Source organism: Mobula birostris, chromosome 8 (assembly GCF_030028105.1).
Source record: "Mobula birostris isolate sMobBir1 chromosome 8, sMobBir1.hap1, whole genome shotgun sequence".
Classification (NCBI taxonomy): Eukaryota; Metazoa; Chordata; class Chondrichthyes; order Myliobatiformes; family Myliobatidae; genus Mobula; species Mobula birostris.
In genome coordinates this window covers 21,544,264-21,560,047 of record NC_092377.1, presented here as the reverse complement: position 1 = coordinate 21,560,047, position 15,784 = coordinate 21,544,264, and the positions used below count along the sequence as shown (strand labels likewise).

Here is a 15,784-nt window from a genome sequence, read left to right as displayed (position 1 = left end):
ATTGGGCCGAGCCAGCATGGATTTACCAGGGGCAAATCATGCTTGACTAATCTATTGGAGTTTTTCGAGGATGTAACCAGGAAGATAGACGCGGGAGATCCAGTGGATGTGGTGTACTTTGACTTTCAGAAGGCATTTGATAAGGTACCACATAGGAGATTGGTGGGTAAAATCAGAGCTCATGGCATTGGGCGGAGGATATTGACATGGATAGAAAACTGGGTGGCAGATAGAAAGCAAAGGGTAGTAGTGAATGGGTGTTTCTCGGAATGGCAGGTGATGACTAGTGGGGTGCCACAGGGCTCGGTATTGGGACCACAGCTGTTTACGATTTACGTCAATGATTTAGAGGAAGGCATTGTGAATAACATCAAGTTTGCTGATGATACTAAGCTGGGTAGCAGTGTGACATGTGATGAGGATGTTAGAATTCAAGGTGACTTGGATAGGCTGGGTGAGTGGGCAGAAACTTGGCAGATGGCGTTTAATGTGAATAAGTGTGAGGTCATTCACTTTGGGAGCAAGAACAGGAAGGCAGATTATTATCTGAACTGTGTGGAGTTAGGTAAGGGAGAAATACAAAGAGATCTTGGAGTACTTGTTCATCAGTCTCTGAAGGTGAATGAGCAAGTGCAGCAGGCAGTGAAGAAGGCTAATGGAATGTTGGCCTTTATTACAAAGGGAATGGAGTACAAGAGCAAGGAAATCCTTTTGCATTTGTACAGGGCCCTGGTGAGACCACACCTGGAGTATTGTGTGCAGTTTTGGTCTCCAGGGTTAAGGAAGGACATCCTGGCTGTGGAGGAGGTGCAGCGTAGGTTCACTAGATTAATTCCTGGGATGTCCAGACTGTCTTAGGCAGAGAGGTTAGAGAGACTGGGCTTGTACACGCTGGAATTAAGGAGATTGAGGGGGGATCTGATTGAGACATATAAGATTATTAAGGGATTGGACAAGATAGAGGCAGGAAATATGTTCCAGATGCTGGGAGAGTCCAGTACCAGAGGGCATGGTTTAAGAATAAGGGGTAGGTCATTTAGGACAGAGTTGAGGAGGAACTTCTTCTCCCAGAGAGTTGTGGAGGTGTGGAACGCGCTGCCTCAGAAGGCAGTGGAGGCCAATTCTCTGGATGCTTTCAAGAAGGAGCTAGATAGGTATCTTATGGATAGAGGAATCAAGGGTTATGGGGACAAGGCAGGAACTGGGTATTGATAGTAGATGATCAGCCATGATCTCAGAATGGCGGTGCAGGCTCGAAGGGCTGAATGGTCTACTTCTGCACCTATTGTCTGTTGTCTATTGACTTGGCTTCTAGTGCTTCAATAGTGTCTGAGAACAATTTAAGAGTGTGACTCAGGAAGAAGAAATAGATCTCCGACGATTCACAGGCATTTCCTTCATCTTCAAAGCACTTCCACAGTACCTTGGGGCACTCCTCCTCACCTAGACTCTGAAAGTAACTTTTTAGGACTTCCCAGCACTTAAATATTCTGTCAATAGATGGTAAAAGAGAGAGCCATCTAGTCATAACATGACATAACGGATTATAATTATCAACATCCACAAATTCACAGAATTCCTTTAACTGTGCTATTCTTTTAGCTGAGATGCGGAAATGGTCGTACACTTTGAGCACAATATTTTCAACATCAGTTTCCAGTTTTCCTGTAGCAAATCTTGTTGCATTGTACAAAATATAGGCCAGACAACTTGCAGCAATAATGTTCTTTTGAGCCATTTTCAGTTTTTGATAAACTGTTGTGTTTTCCATAGTTTACACTTGCATTGTCAACAGTGTAGGCAGACACTTTATTCAGATCCAGACCTGACGTCTCTAGCTTAACCAGTAGCTGATTTGTTATGTCCTCTGATGATTCATTGTTATCGCTGTAAAAGTCAAGTAACACATGTTGCACTCCCTTCTCAAAATGAAAGCATCTCAGAAGTATTGGGAAACACTTTGTTGCACCTTTGTTTGAAACATCAGTTGCTACTGTTATTTACCCCTAGGGTTCATTTTTTCCTGTGGACTGTTACTTTAAAACGCTGGGAGAATCGAGACTGACTTTTGGATTTCTACTCACGACAAAATTGCTTGGTTACTATGGTGAGAGAGGTAGAGTTGTTTGATGGACAATGAATGGTTATGGTTTCTCGTGGTTTGTTTTGAATAAGCAAGGTCAGATGATCCTCTCACAGACAGACACAGAGATACACATGCTCAGAGTCAAGATGGATTTGGTCAATGAAAGACACCAGTGAGTCGGTCACTGGTTTAAACTTTCAGTAGCCCAAGAGGGGCGAGTTGAGATCGATCCAGAGTATTGATAATTGACTCTCACAAGTGCTGCAACTAGAAGAAGTTGGCAGAGGGGAAGGGAGAGAAAGGTTTGAAACAGAAGAAACCTAGTGACAAAGAGGTCACTGTTTGGACTCTGTCTCTCTAAGCAGCCTGTAAGGATGAGTTTGATTCCATTCGATTAGTAAAGTGTGATTATCACATAGTTAATCCGCAGGAGTGGGTTCTTTGGTGAGGGGAGACCCTTTGTGAATACCACGTGTGTGTTTACTCTTTGTCTGGGTGTGGTATTTCACTGGAAGAAAGGCACCCCTGTGGCAAATCACTGTTGGAGTTGTTTCGTATGTTGTGGGATGGGATAAGTGGCTATCACGTTGTGTGTCTGGGATAACCGTGTGGAATCTACCAGTGTGTCTACCCTTGCCTGGGTGGTGGTTCCCTTGAAAATGGTCCCCTTTGTGATAAGCTACTGTTGGTGATAATCCATACGTGGATTCTGTTTGCGTATCCTGTGGCCACCACTTTGGGATGTTTTGTAGCTGAATTCAGGTGTGGTACCACTTGTGCTGAAAGGATATTTGTTGAAGATCACTGTCAGGGATACTTCGTGTATGGAGTGGAACAACTTCGAAGGTAAAACCTACTGCTATTGTTATTTTGTGTTGCTGTAGTGGAATCTGTGGAATATCAACGTAATTCCCTTCTCACAACATTTGCCTTTGGGTTACAAATATCTTGCATTAATTAACCTGAGGATTGAACTGAACTTTCTTACATACCATGGTAAGATTGTAACTCTTGCCACCTGAGCTTGAATAAGTGTGGGAACTTTATCTATACACCTATATATGCATAACACCGTTAACTCTTGATTTACCTGGTTAAGTTACTATATGACGTAGTTGCTAATAAAATAGTGTTTTGTTAACAGCAAAACCAGACTCCAGGTGTGTTCAATTGCTGCTGATGCTTTTAGTGTTGCGTGCATGTAACCGGTACTTTCCCCAGGGTTGCGTGTATGTAATACTGCTGAAAAGGGCAAGCCATGTTCTTTGATGTACTCCACATGCTTTTGTACAGAATGCAGTGCTAGAATATTTTCACACAGAGCTTTTGCTTTAGTTTTCCCACATGTTACACTTTTCACTAGCAATTAGTCACTGTATATTTGTTTGTCAATTTTTACTCCACGATCAATATGTCTGTATGACTGATGATGCTTCACACTTTACACAGTTCTGCAGCCAAGATTTTGTCATCTTGATGGTGTACCAGCAGTACGAGTGTTAACTTTATGTTTATCTGTGGTATCATGTAGTCCAACTGCACTTTTTCCCTTACTGCCGATCTCCACATCACAACGGCATAGTGTACAAAAAAACATAAAAGTTATCTTTTTTGCTTTTAGCAATAAATCCAAATTCTTTGGCCCATTCATGGTTAAATATAATCTTTCTTTTTGGCATTTCTTGAGGAGCTTGAAACGAACAAAAAAGTCAACCACTCTCCACTGCGGCCTTGGGCAGACTGACCCTCTCGGGCGTACTGACGTGACTCATACACTGCGGATCATCAGCAGTGTTGACAACGGCAACTACATATAATAAAAATACATTAATGGTTGTTATAGCTTTCAGTTCCCACTGTTTTAAGTATATCTGAGGTAATTTATATAAGCTTTTTAGTCAGACTCAAAAAAGGAGGACACATTAACGTCCGGCTTGAGGTGGCGCTGGACGGAGAACAGAGTGTTCAAAAGCCGGACTGTCAGGCCTCCCTACTTGCTGGCAATCTGATGGGAAGTCCAGGATGCAGCTGCACAAGGCAGGGTGAAGGCTGAGGTCTCTGGGCTTCTTGTTGAGCCTGGAGGGAATTATGGTGTTGAATGCTAAACTGTGGTCCAAGAACAGCAATCTCACATAGGCATCCTTTTCCAGATGTGTAAGGACGTATGTGACAGTAGTCTTGTTGACAGTCTAAGGGAAAATGACATTAATAAGAGGAAATGAAAAGATGACCAAAAATTAAGGAATAATTGCATCTGGACTGTGTACAACTGATAGCCATGTGTATTTTGGTTTATTGATCTACTGTTATTTCTTTGACAGGTATAACCTTGCTTGCCATAGACTGGAAACACTGCTGCAGAATATTGACCTTCCTCCACTAAACAGTGCCAACAATGCTCAGTACTTCCTACGGAAACCAGACAAAGCAGTTGAAGAGGATAGTAAAGTCTTCTCAGCATATCAGGACTGCATTCAGTTGCAGCTTCAACTAAACCTGGCTCATCATGCAGTGCAGCGCCTTAGAGTGGCTCTTGGTTCCAGCAGGAAGACACTGCCAGAGACGTATGACTCAAAAGAATTGATTCAGAATTCCTCTACAGAGCAGCTGCGCACTATTATCCGATACCTCCTGGATACATTATTGAGTCTTTTACATTCATCCAGCGGTTAGTGTCTGTCTTTCTTTAAAATGCTGTGTATACTAGTTATAAGTGGGTTAGATTAAGATACCATCTCGGAAAGTATGGCTTCCTCAGCAATCAGAGTTCAGTGCTGTACTTCGAAGACAACTGAAATGAAATGTTGTTATATAGTTGGGAGTGGTGGGTATAGTGGAGGGAAGCATGACAAATACTAGTCTTAAGTAACATCAATTTAGATTAGTTTATTGTCTCAGATGCCAGGGTGCAATGAATTGTTTGTGTGAATCTCAAAGTGTAAATAGTAATTACATCAAATGCAGTAATAGGACTGCAGTTTGAAATAGTGCAAAGTTAAATGCAAAGGTATAAATAATAGAATAATAGAATAAATAATAGAATAAGAGAGCTAGAGTTACATGTTTGAGAACATGGCAGCACCACCTGGAAAGGGATGTGAAAGAGTTGATTGGTCAGAACTCCCATAGCAGTGGAGAAGAAACTTCTTGATCTGGGTTTTCAAGCTTGGTAGTTGAAATGAAGTGTAAACTACTCAGATATTCTAACAAAATGGTTGTTTGTTCAATACACCTTGTAAGTCCCCTTCTATTGAGAAGATCTTTTTACTCAAAATCTGTTTACAACTTTGCTGCAAGCTAGTTAACAAATGCTAAGTTTGTCTTTGGCTACATCTCAGCTCAGACTGAGGTGATCTGCAGTTGATAATTTTGAGACAGATACAATTTAGACCGTAAGATATAGGAGCAGAATTAGGCCATTTGGCCCCTTGAGTTTGCTCTACCATTTCATCATGGTTGATTCAGTTTTCCTCTCAGCCCCAATCTCCTGCCTTCTCCCCATTTCCTTTCATGCCCTGACCAATCAAGAATCTATTAACCTCTGACTTAAATATACACAAACAGTTGGCCTCCACAGCTATCCATGGCAAAAAATCACACAGATTCACCACTCTCCAGCTAAATAAATTCCTCATCTCCTTTCTAAAAGGATGCCCCTCTGTTTTGAGGCCGTGTCCTTGGAATTTGTTTTAATATTACGGGTTAGCTCTTCGTTGGCGTAGGCAGGCTCAATATTTTGTCATTGGTAGTTTCATTAGTGGTTGCAGTTCTGTGCCACAAGGCATCCTTTGTTGTCTGTTGTCCTAATTGTGATAAAGGTCCAATTGATTACCATTTTAAGTATTACAGTGCCTTTTTAGTTCAGAAGCAGTTGAAAAATCCCAATTATTACAGAAGTAGTTGAATTGAGCATTTGATATCCACCCTGTACATTGAGTTAGTGATGAAAAATTCTGATGAATGAGGGAAAAGCACATGAAGACACTGAAGCTGTGCTACTGTTAGGTGTAATAATTTGTTGAACTGGCAGCATGAAATTGCTGGAAAGTTTATTCACTAATTTTGCCAATACAGTTGTGTCATGACGTTATGGTTTTCTGCTGTCTGATTGGGGGAAAAATAGCAAATATTGTTCAGGAAGTGGAGGAAACAAAGCAGGAAACTGCTGTCCAGGAGAATATCAGACTTTGTCATCAAGGTTATTAGTTTTGATGAAGATATAAAACTTGGTAGGGACATCAGTTGTGAAGTTTTGTAGTTTCGTGGCATGATGGAAGTGAAGTGGACAAGCATTTGCCTGACTATCTGATAGGGTATAAATAAGTAGCTTGAGAACATAGTATCATTAAAGCATTTTGTACAATATTTTTTCTAAGCAAATTGGAGTGGTGGAGATTTGGAATTATTTAATATTTGGGTCTCCATTCACTAGATTTAGAACTGACCACAGTTCTTTTATAGCAGGAGTTCCCAACCTTTTTATTTTTAATGCCATGGATCAATATCATTAAATAAGGGGTCCATGGACCCAAGTTTGTGAACCTGTTTTGGAGACTTGTCTATTGATGCATGTAATTTTGACATAAAAGGTATGTAAAAAATATAAACAATTTGCTTTTGGTGCTCTGTAGATCATTTCTAATAACCTGCCACATCCTGTGCCCCTATTGACATTAGATTTCAGTTCACTAATCTTGTTCATCTTTTCACTAATAGTATATTTAAATTCTTGTAGGTCATGCCGTGCCAGCAATTCTTCAAAGTACATTTCATGCACAGGCCTGTGAGGAGCTGTTTAAACACCTGTGCATTAGTGGTACCCCCAAAATACGTCTCCATGCTGGCCTGCTGCTTGTACAACTGTGTGGTGGAGAGAGATGGTGGGGACAATTCCTGTCCAATGTTTTACAAGAACTTTATAACTCTGAGCAACATCTTATATTCCCACAAGACAGGTAGGTGGTCTGTATGAACATCAGCATCGAGTTATTTGCATTTGTCTGAAGAGATTTGAACAAAATCACCAGCATTTAATTACCCAAACTCCTGGACACGTGAACTCTTATTTTAAGCATTGTTTATTGGTACAACATATATTTAAAGTGCAACCTGGACACAGTTCAGATATTGTTGCTGTTTTAAGATGTCTGTAGTTGCAACAAGGTGAGGATTAAAAAAAACAGCTGCAACCTTAACCAATGGTCAAAATGTTTTATAAGATATTGTAGATTTCTCATTTGTGAGAGCTCGAAATGTAAAACCTATTTTGTTACCATCTCTTTTGTTTCAGGGTTTTCATGTTACTTTCCTGCTTTGGTCAACGATCACTTGGTAATAGTGGGGTCTTGGAAGGTTTACTAAATCTCTTGGATAACTTGTTGTCATCACTGCAACCGCAGATGACAGCTTACAGACGCACAGAGGGTAAGGATGTATCTATAACTAAATATGAGTAATGAAACTATAATGAATTAAATGCATAATTTATGTGTCTAGTATGTAGTGGTGAACTCGAGTGAAATTGTTTTATTCTTTACATACAATCCAGGTTGATTTCTTTAAATAGTTTGTAAAGTGGTTATTTCTGGTAAGACTAAGTTTACTGCCCATTCATATATCCTTGAGAATTCTCCTGCTGGCGTTGAATAGAATTTTGGTCTTTTATACCCACAATGGTTATTGATCTCTGTCAGGCTTGCGGCTAATTGTAAAACATTACAAGGTCAAAGTTGAGCTTATTGTCACATGCACAAGTGCAATGAACAACTTGCTACTTGTAGCATCACAGATACATAGCATCTTAGAAGCATCTTTCACAGGAAAAGCGTACACAATTATTTCACAAGAAAACACAATTGGAACAACTACAAAGTCCATCTCCTGCAAAGTGGTCAAAGTGTTTGTAGTTCAAACTGTAGTGATAAGCATTTTAGTGACCAGTTTGTTCAAGAAGTGAATGGCCGAAAGGAAATAGTTGTTCTTGAACCTAATGGAGTGGGACTTCGGGCTTATGTACCTACTGTCTGATGATAGTTGTCTAAAGATGGTAGGGCCTGGATGGTGAGGATCTTTGCCTATAGATGTTGCCTTCATGCGGCAGCACCTCCTATACCAATGGCGAGGAGGAATGTGTCAGGCATACGCCTTTCTATGCAGTGAAAAACTCCAATTTGTGTTTTTCAAGCCAGAACCTTTGGTAATCATCTTTCCTTCAAGCTCTTTAAGGTACAAGGCAGCTTGATGCTGCACAGTACAGTTGCAGTGTCTAACTTTCCCTTCATTTCTGCAGGTGTTTTGGATATCCCAATGGTCAGTTGGGTTGTGATGCTAGTTTCTCGGCTGCTGGACTACGTTGCAAGTGTTGAAGATGAAGTGGCTGCTGCCAAAAAGCCATTAAACAGTAAAGACAGGGAACGGATTCTGACAGGTATTCTTCATTGCAAGTTCCCAAGGTGTTTAAATTCCAAGTTAACTTGCTTATGATGAATGGATTAGCATTCACATCACTAATCCATTGTGAAGGCTGGCATGGTAGTGCAGCAGTTAGGTCTGCTGCTTCCTAACTCTTGTCGGATTAGGTTTAATCCTAACTTCAGGTGCTGTCTGCATGGAAATTTACATTTCCCCCCTGCAAACACAAGGTCTCTGCTTTTATCACATCCTAAAGATGCGCTGAAGGATTAATTGGCCACTGTAAATTGTCTGAAATGTAGGGGTGTGTGAGGAGAATCAGGTGGGGGAGTAGCTTGCAGGGAAGTAAGTAGAGGAATGGAACCATCAAGAATTCTTTAATAGGAAGCATAGATCTGATGGGTTTAATGATCTCCAATGAAGTGGGAAAATATGAAAATAATATTTTGTAGAATTCTGCTATCTCAATGTTTGCCACTTCAATTGATAGCAAAATGACATACTTGCATGCATTTTTCCATTTGTTTAGCTAGTACAGATTGCACAGAAAATGTCTATACTGCCAGCAGATAGCATATTACTGAGTAATGCTGAAAAATGTATTTCACTTGGACTTGAATGTTTTGAATTCAAGCTTAAATTCAGTTAATTGTTATAAAAGACTGGGATTTCCCTTCCTATAGGAAACCAGTGGAGTTTCATCAATAACAATCTCCAATCGCAGTGTTCAGGCAGATCTACCAAAGGGAAGCAGCAGTCTTGACCGGCTGTATTCAAGAAAAATTCGTAAGCAGCTCATACACCACAAACAGGTACTTCTCAGCAACTGACAATGAATTCTGATAAGGTGTTATATTTTATTCCAGCAAACAATGTGAAAGCTTCATGTTCACAAAATCAAAGTTGCTGAGCAGTTACACAATACGTGCACCATGTGTGTATGCCCCTTTTACTCCCTCCCAGTTCTCATTCTCATTCTCTCTCTCTCTCTCTCTCCTCTCTCTCCTCTCTTTTTCTCTCTCTTTTTCTCCTCTTTTTCTCTCTTTTTCTCTCTTTTTCTCTCTTTCTCCTCTTTTTCCTCTTTTCTCTCTCTTTTTCTCTCTCTTTTTCTCTCTCTTTTTCTCTCTCTTTTTCTCTCTCTTTTTCTCTCTCTTTTCTCTCTCTTTTTCTCTCTCTTTTTCTCTCTCTTTTTCTCTCTCTTTTTCTCTCTCTTTTTCTCTCTCTTTTTCTCTCTCTTTTTCTCTCTCTTTTTCTCTCTCTTTTTCTCTCTCTTTTTCTCTCTCTTTTTCTCTCTCTTTTTCTCTCTCTTTTTCTCTCTCTTTTTCTCTCTCTTTTTCTCTCTCTTTTCTCTCTCTTTTTCCTCTCTCTTTTTCTCTCTCTTTTTCTCTCTCTTTTTCTCTCTCTTTTTCTCTCTCTTTTTTCTCTCTCTTTTTCTCTCTCTTTGTCTCTCTCTTTTTCTCTCTCTTTTTCTCTCTCTTTTTCTCTCTCTTTTTCTCTCTCTTTTTCTCTCTCTTTTTCTCTCTCTTTTTCTCTCTTTTTCTCTTTTTTCTCTTTCTCTCTCTCTCTCTCTCTCTCTTCTTTCTCTTTCTCTTTCTCTTTCTCTTTCTCTTTCTCTTTTTCTCTTTCTCTTTCTCTCTTTCTCTCTTTTTCTCTTTTTCTCTTTTTCTCTTTTTCTCTTTCTCTTTCTCTTTCTCTCTTCTCTTTCTCTTTCTCTTTCTCTTTCTCTTTCTCTTCTCTTTCTCTCTTTCTCTTTCTCTTTCTCTTCTTCTTTCTCTTTCTCTCTTTCTCTTTCTCTCCCCCCCCCCCATAAATAAGGAGAATGTATGGTTTGGGAAAATGTTCCAAAATGAGTTTTGCTGCTTTTAGTGTGCTTATTATAATATGTAATCTAAACTTGATCTTAATACCCTCTGAAGTGTTGTGTTAAGTGTTGGGTTAGAGTTTTATACCTGTCATACCCATGAGAATTCATTATTTCATAAGTAGGCTTGCAATCAGGGAGGGACTGTGAGGAAGATGATTGTTCTAGGCATGCATGTGGTTCATGAAGAGATACATTTGCAAACACCTTTTGAGTAGGTTGCCTTCGAGGTATTCTTAGTCAGGTTTTTGTCAGAGTTACTACTGAGATAAAGTATGAGGAGCTAGCTTGGAGGGGAGGGAAAGAGGCAAATGCATCAGCTTACTTTGTAAAAAGTCAAGGTGTTTAAGGATATGCTGTAAATTAGCATGTGTTTTGGGGGTGTGTATACATATAAAACTGACAACTAATTTAACCTCTTTTGCAGCAACTCAATTTGTTAAAAGCAAAACAAAAGGCGTTAGTTGAGCAAATAGAGAAAGAGAAGATCCAGAGCAGCAAAGGATCCTCATATAAACTTTTGGTAGAACAGGCAAAACTAAAGCAAGCTACGTCAAAGGTATGACGTCTGTTTTTGTTCTATAGCTTAAGTGTTTCAAATGGTTGCAGTACTACTGGTCCAGATCAGGACAAGAATACTTTTATTTGCAGGAACAAATTTCATGTATTTAGCATTTCTTTAATGGAAATCAGGCTGCTATGGTTCACAGATCTACTGTTACTAGTGGAGGTATTACTGGGAGTAGTCCTAGAGCCTTGGCTATTCATACTGTATCTTAGCAACATGAAAAGGCAGTTTAACATATCTCAGTTTGCTGCTGATAGAAAGCTAGGGTAATTGGAAGGTGATATGTGAGGAAGGGGCCAAGTTGGCAAAGGGATAGAGATAGTGTGAGAGTAGGCAAGAAGATGGTAGATGAAGTGCAATGTGGGGAAAATGTGAGAGTTATGGAATTTTGTAGGAAGAGGAAATGATAGCTTGAAAAAAGGCATCTTGAAGTAGGTGGAGATGAAGCTGTGAATTGAGAAAGCAAATGCTGCAATGGCCTTTGTTATCAGATGATCTTCATACTTAATATTGTTGCATTGTCAGTGCTCTGGAAATTGATTCATGGATGAAGGAATGAATCAAATAGGCCTTCTGGATTTTTGAAGAGTTAGTGGTGAGCCCATTGAGGCATAGAAGATACCACAAGGAATTAGCTCAGTGAATGCTGAGAGGCTGCTTCCTGATGCCGGAGGTTTGAAACAGGATCTCAGGGTAATGGATCTGCCATTTAGATGAGAATTTATTTAAGCAGGGAATTGTAAGTCTTTACGGTTTGCTACTGCAGTGGATTAATGCACGGTAAGCATTTTCAAGGTGGGGAAAAATAATATTTTGGACATTGGTACCTGGTGCATATGAAGATTGGAGAGGAAAGTGGGCCTGAAGTATAGATCATACAATGATCTTAAAAGTAGGCAAAAGAAGCTTTGTAATCTCTTTCCTTGATCATCAAAATCAAACTGAGGGAATAACTAATAAACCTAGCACTATTAAGAAATGGGATAGGATGAGGTTAAGATGAACAGTTAAGTCCAGACCACTGATTCCTGGCAGCCGTTATATAGGTAAGAGAGGCATAAGAGACTATAGATGAATCTGGAGCTATGCACACGATGCTGGAGCAATTCAGTGGATTAGGTTATGCCTATTGGAAGGAATTGCATGTTCAAGTGTTTTGTCATACTCGTTATCTGGACTGGAAGTCAGAGGGGAGATGGCCAGTTAGAAAAAAGGGTGGATCAAGAGCTAGCATGTGATAGGTGGATGCAATTGAGTAGGGGTGATAGGCAGATGGCGGGCGGAGAAGAGAGTGGAAATAGCCACAGAAGCTAGGATCAGTGGTGGCAAAAGTGGTAACAATAGGAGAGGAAGGTGGAGCATGGTATCAAGTGAGGTAGTTGCGAGGGGCATGTGGGAACAGTAAACAATATCTGTGCTTAAATAGGGAGTTGAGGCAGGGGGCATTACGAAGATAGGATAGAAGCTCTGAGAAGTCAGCATCGATGCACAACTTGTGATGTGCAGGTACCAATGACTGACTTCAATCATTTTTTTTGATTGTGGTCTATTGAAGGCTGAATGATTAGTTGAGGTGAAATATTTGAGAAAGCTGGATAACAGAGCTTAGGGATATCATTTTATGTAAGACAATTCCATCTCCACGGATGATGTTGCCAAGCGCTGGCATGTACTGAGCAAAATCGGGTGGTTGGACATGGATTCCTGGGCTGCTCTGCAGGTATATGACAGGGGATCCAATAACCAGTCTCGTGGATGAATTGACAGATCGATTAGTCCCCTCTAAATTGAATAGTGAAGAAAGATGGTATTTTGAGTTGTGAAAGAATTGTATGGTAAAAGGAAGGTAAAGCAGTTTGAATGTTGCTTAGGGGCATTTCATTGCTTTGGTGAAATTCAAATGCGCTTAGGATGCGACAACTGAATCTTGTAGAGAGGGTGGTTGGATCAAAGCAGCATTTAACATAGCTTTGATATGATGAAAACAATTGGAGGAAATGTCCATAAGAAAGGAAGGTTGGCCACCCAAGAATTTAGTGGTCGCGATCAAGAGTAAATGGGTATCTGAGATCAGAGGAGGGAATGGGAGGTGGATTGGAGAAATGTTGAACTTTTTTATCTTATTATTTTTGCAGGTTTATTTGCCAATTGCACTAACTAAGATGTTTAGTTTTTCAAATCACTGATTGTTACCAAAATAGTGGACTAAAAAGTGTGCAACGATTTGAAAATCTTTGTTTTTAAAATAACTTCCTTGTTTATAAGTCCAGTTAGTTATTTTCCAAATACGGAGTTGCATTTTGGACTCCTGCAGCTAAGCTGAAAGAGCAACAGAGTTGTTACTTTCTTTCCCTCCAAAAGTCACTGGGGAACCCAGAGCTGAGCTTGTAATGAGATTTGCTCCTGGGGCAAGAGGCCCAGCTCCCCGTCTCTACAAGAGATGCTGTAAGGAGTTTGGGTTATGATGTACAGGGTGGTTCCCTTTTACAGTTTCTCTGCATTTATTTTACTAAAATCCCCTGTAAATAGAAAACAGATTCTGTGTTAATACAATGCTTAATGGTAATTTTTTTTTCTCCTCATGAGCAGAGATTTTTGTTTAAAAATTTTTAGAACATTATTTCAATGTATAAATTTTAGTTGGTCCAATTTAATTGAAAAGTTAATTGCATTTTACCCAAACTTCTATCTCACAACAGCATTTCAAAGACCTTATTCGTTTGCGCCGGACTGCAGAGTGGCCTCGCACTACCGTAGATTCAGAATCATCCTCAACGAAAGACTCCCCAGAGGTGGAGCCACTTCCATTTACTTTGTCCCATGATCGGTGCATTGCTGTGGTGCAGAAGCTTGCACTGTTTCTCCTATCCATGGATTTTACTTGTCATGCAGATCTTCTGCTCTTTGTCTGCAAGGTGAGTGCATACAGATGCTCTCAGCTGCTGAAGTGAAAATGTTCCTGTAACTACTTCACTGCCCAACCCTGTATCCTCTCCTAAGGCCCAAAGATAATGACTAAAGAGATTCTGCTGTTACACATTTGGTATTCAGTTGACTTTATTTAAATCTTCATCTTGGTCAAACCTACATTTGACTATTGTTAACGCATTGCTCTTGTTCATGTTGTAAAGTAAAGATCTGAGTCTGTAGATGCTGGAACCTGCAGCAGCAAACAATCTGGAGTAACTCTGGACTGAGCGATATTTGTGGTTGTGGCGATGAGTGTGGGGAACAGGAGTTGTCAATATCTTGGTTGAAACCTTGCATCAAGATTGAGTGGAAAAGGAGATATGGCCTTGTATAAAGAGGAGAGGATTATAGTGTAGTAGGTGGACTGGGGGGGGATGAGGGGAGGGTGAGCTTGAGCTGGGGAGGGGAAGAGGTGTTGTTGGAAGATTGTGGCAGGTGGTGGAAGTGGACAGAAAGAGAAAAGTACAAGGAAAATGGAGCAAGATGGGGAAGAAGAAGACAGCAGCTTGGAGGTGAAAGGGCTACCAGTACCTGAATCTGGTAAATAAAGGGAGTCATAAGTAACCTCTCCACTAATGGTTCCTACTATCACCACCGTATCAGATTCCAGGACCTGTAGCCCTTGTATTCCTGTGATTGTCCTCTAAAAGGTGCCTCCAACCTTTGCTCACCATTCCCTTTTCTCACCCCAACCCCACCTCAGCACAGGACGCTTAACACTTTCTCATCATGTGTCAGCTCTCTGAAAGGTGATGAGGCAATGTCCTGAGAAAGTTCTCAAGGGACGAACTTTATTTATCTCATTCTTTGGTTCATATTTTTCATTGTGAATTTTACTGTTTTTCTACTGGTGGCCCTCTCTTTATAAATCGTTTCTTTAACCTCTCTCGTTCTGTTGACTCTGGGTTTAACGTATGCCCTCCAGTCATCACTTCATGTACCAATGGGGAATTCTATTCCCCCAACAGGTCTCTGTAATTTAAAAAAAATTCTGGTCTTTTACTACTTTAAAATTCTGTAATTGAGCATTGTTAGTTGAAGAATTATGAAATAAACACCATATTGAAGTGTACCAGATGTTAACTGCAGGAACAGCTGTTAACTGTTTTTACTATAAAAGCCTAAAAATGAGCAGTGGTTAAATTCTGTTTAATTAATTAAAATGGCTCGTGTAACATGATCCTTTCATGGGTAAATTTAAGGATATTGTTTCCACATTGCTTTTCCTGGGACTTGAAGTTGGTGGATCAAGTTCAGGCTAATTGATCTGGTCTCAAAAACGGTACAGGGATCATAATGCATCAGATTACTGAAATCCTTTCTTCGGTGTGTTCTACTGATGGCAAAGCAAAGGTTAGTAGTGGGATATACAAAGGACAAATGGATTCTCTGTGGCATTGTTCAAATGAACGAACAAAAAAAAACAGAGCAATGAAAATTGTACTATTTTCAACAGAGTAATCTTTTAACTTGAGGATTTCCCTGTAGGAACAGGATAAGATTTGAGTAGGAACGGCTACAATTCTTAAAATGCTACTACTTTTATACAATTTTGAGAGTAATTAAAGTTTAATGACAAACATTTCTGAGAATGAGACAATGATGGCCTCAATTATGTATATTCAGATCCTATTGCTGGCAGGGCAGAGTCCTTGTGTAATATAATCCTCGCGTAGTTGGTCAGAATAAACTCCCCATGAAACTGTTGGAAAAATGTTAAATTGCTGGTTTAGCCATGGGTCACATATATAAAGGTCTCTCATTGCTTCTGGATGTACCTGATATTGCAGGTATGTTGAGAAACTTTACACAAAAATCAGTTTAACAAGTAAAATTGAAAGACTTATTTTCTTGCAATTAAAAAGGTGGAAGCAATATCCCTGGGCTG

General features: G+C 39.9%; 1 protein-coding gene across 1 annotated transcript in view; it reads left to right on the top strand.

The window, feature by feature from the left end:
- Positions 1–15,784, top strand: part of birc6 (baculoviral IAP repeat containing 6) — a 270,551-nt gene that overhangs the window by 111,302 nt on the left and 143,465 nt on the right. The window contains 8 exon segments of the mRNA XM_072264879.1: positions 4,408–4,754; positions 6,822–7,041; positions 7,377–7,510; positions 8,376–8,513; positions 9,181–9,241; positions 9,243–9,309; positions 10,786–10,917; positions 13,626–13,841. Coding sequence (XP_072120980.1) covers positions 4,408–4,754; positions 6,822–7,041; positions 7,377–7,510; positions 8,376–8,513; positions 9,181–9,241; positions 9,243–9,309; positions 10,786–10,917; positions 13,626–13,841 — 1,315 coding nt within the window.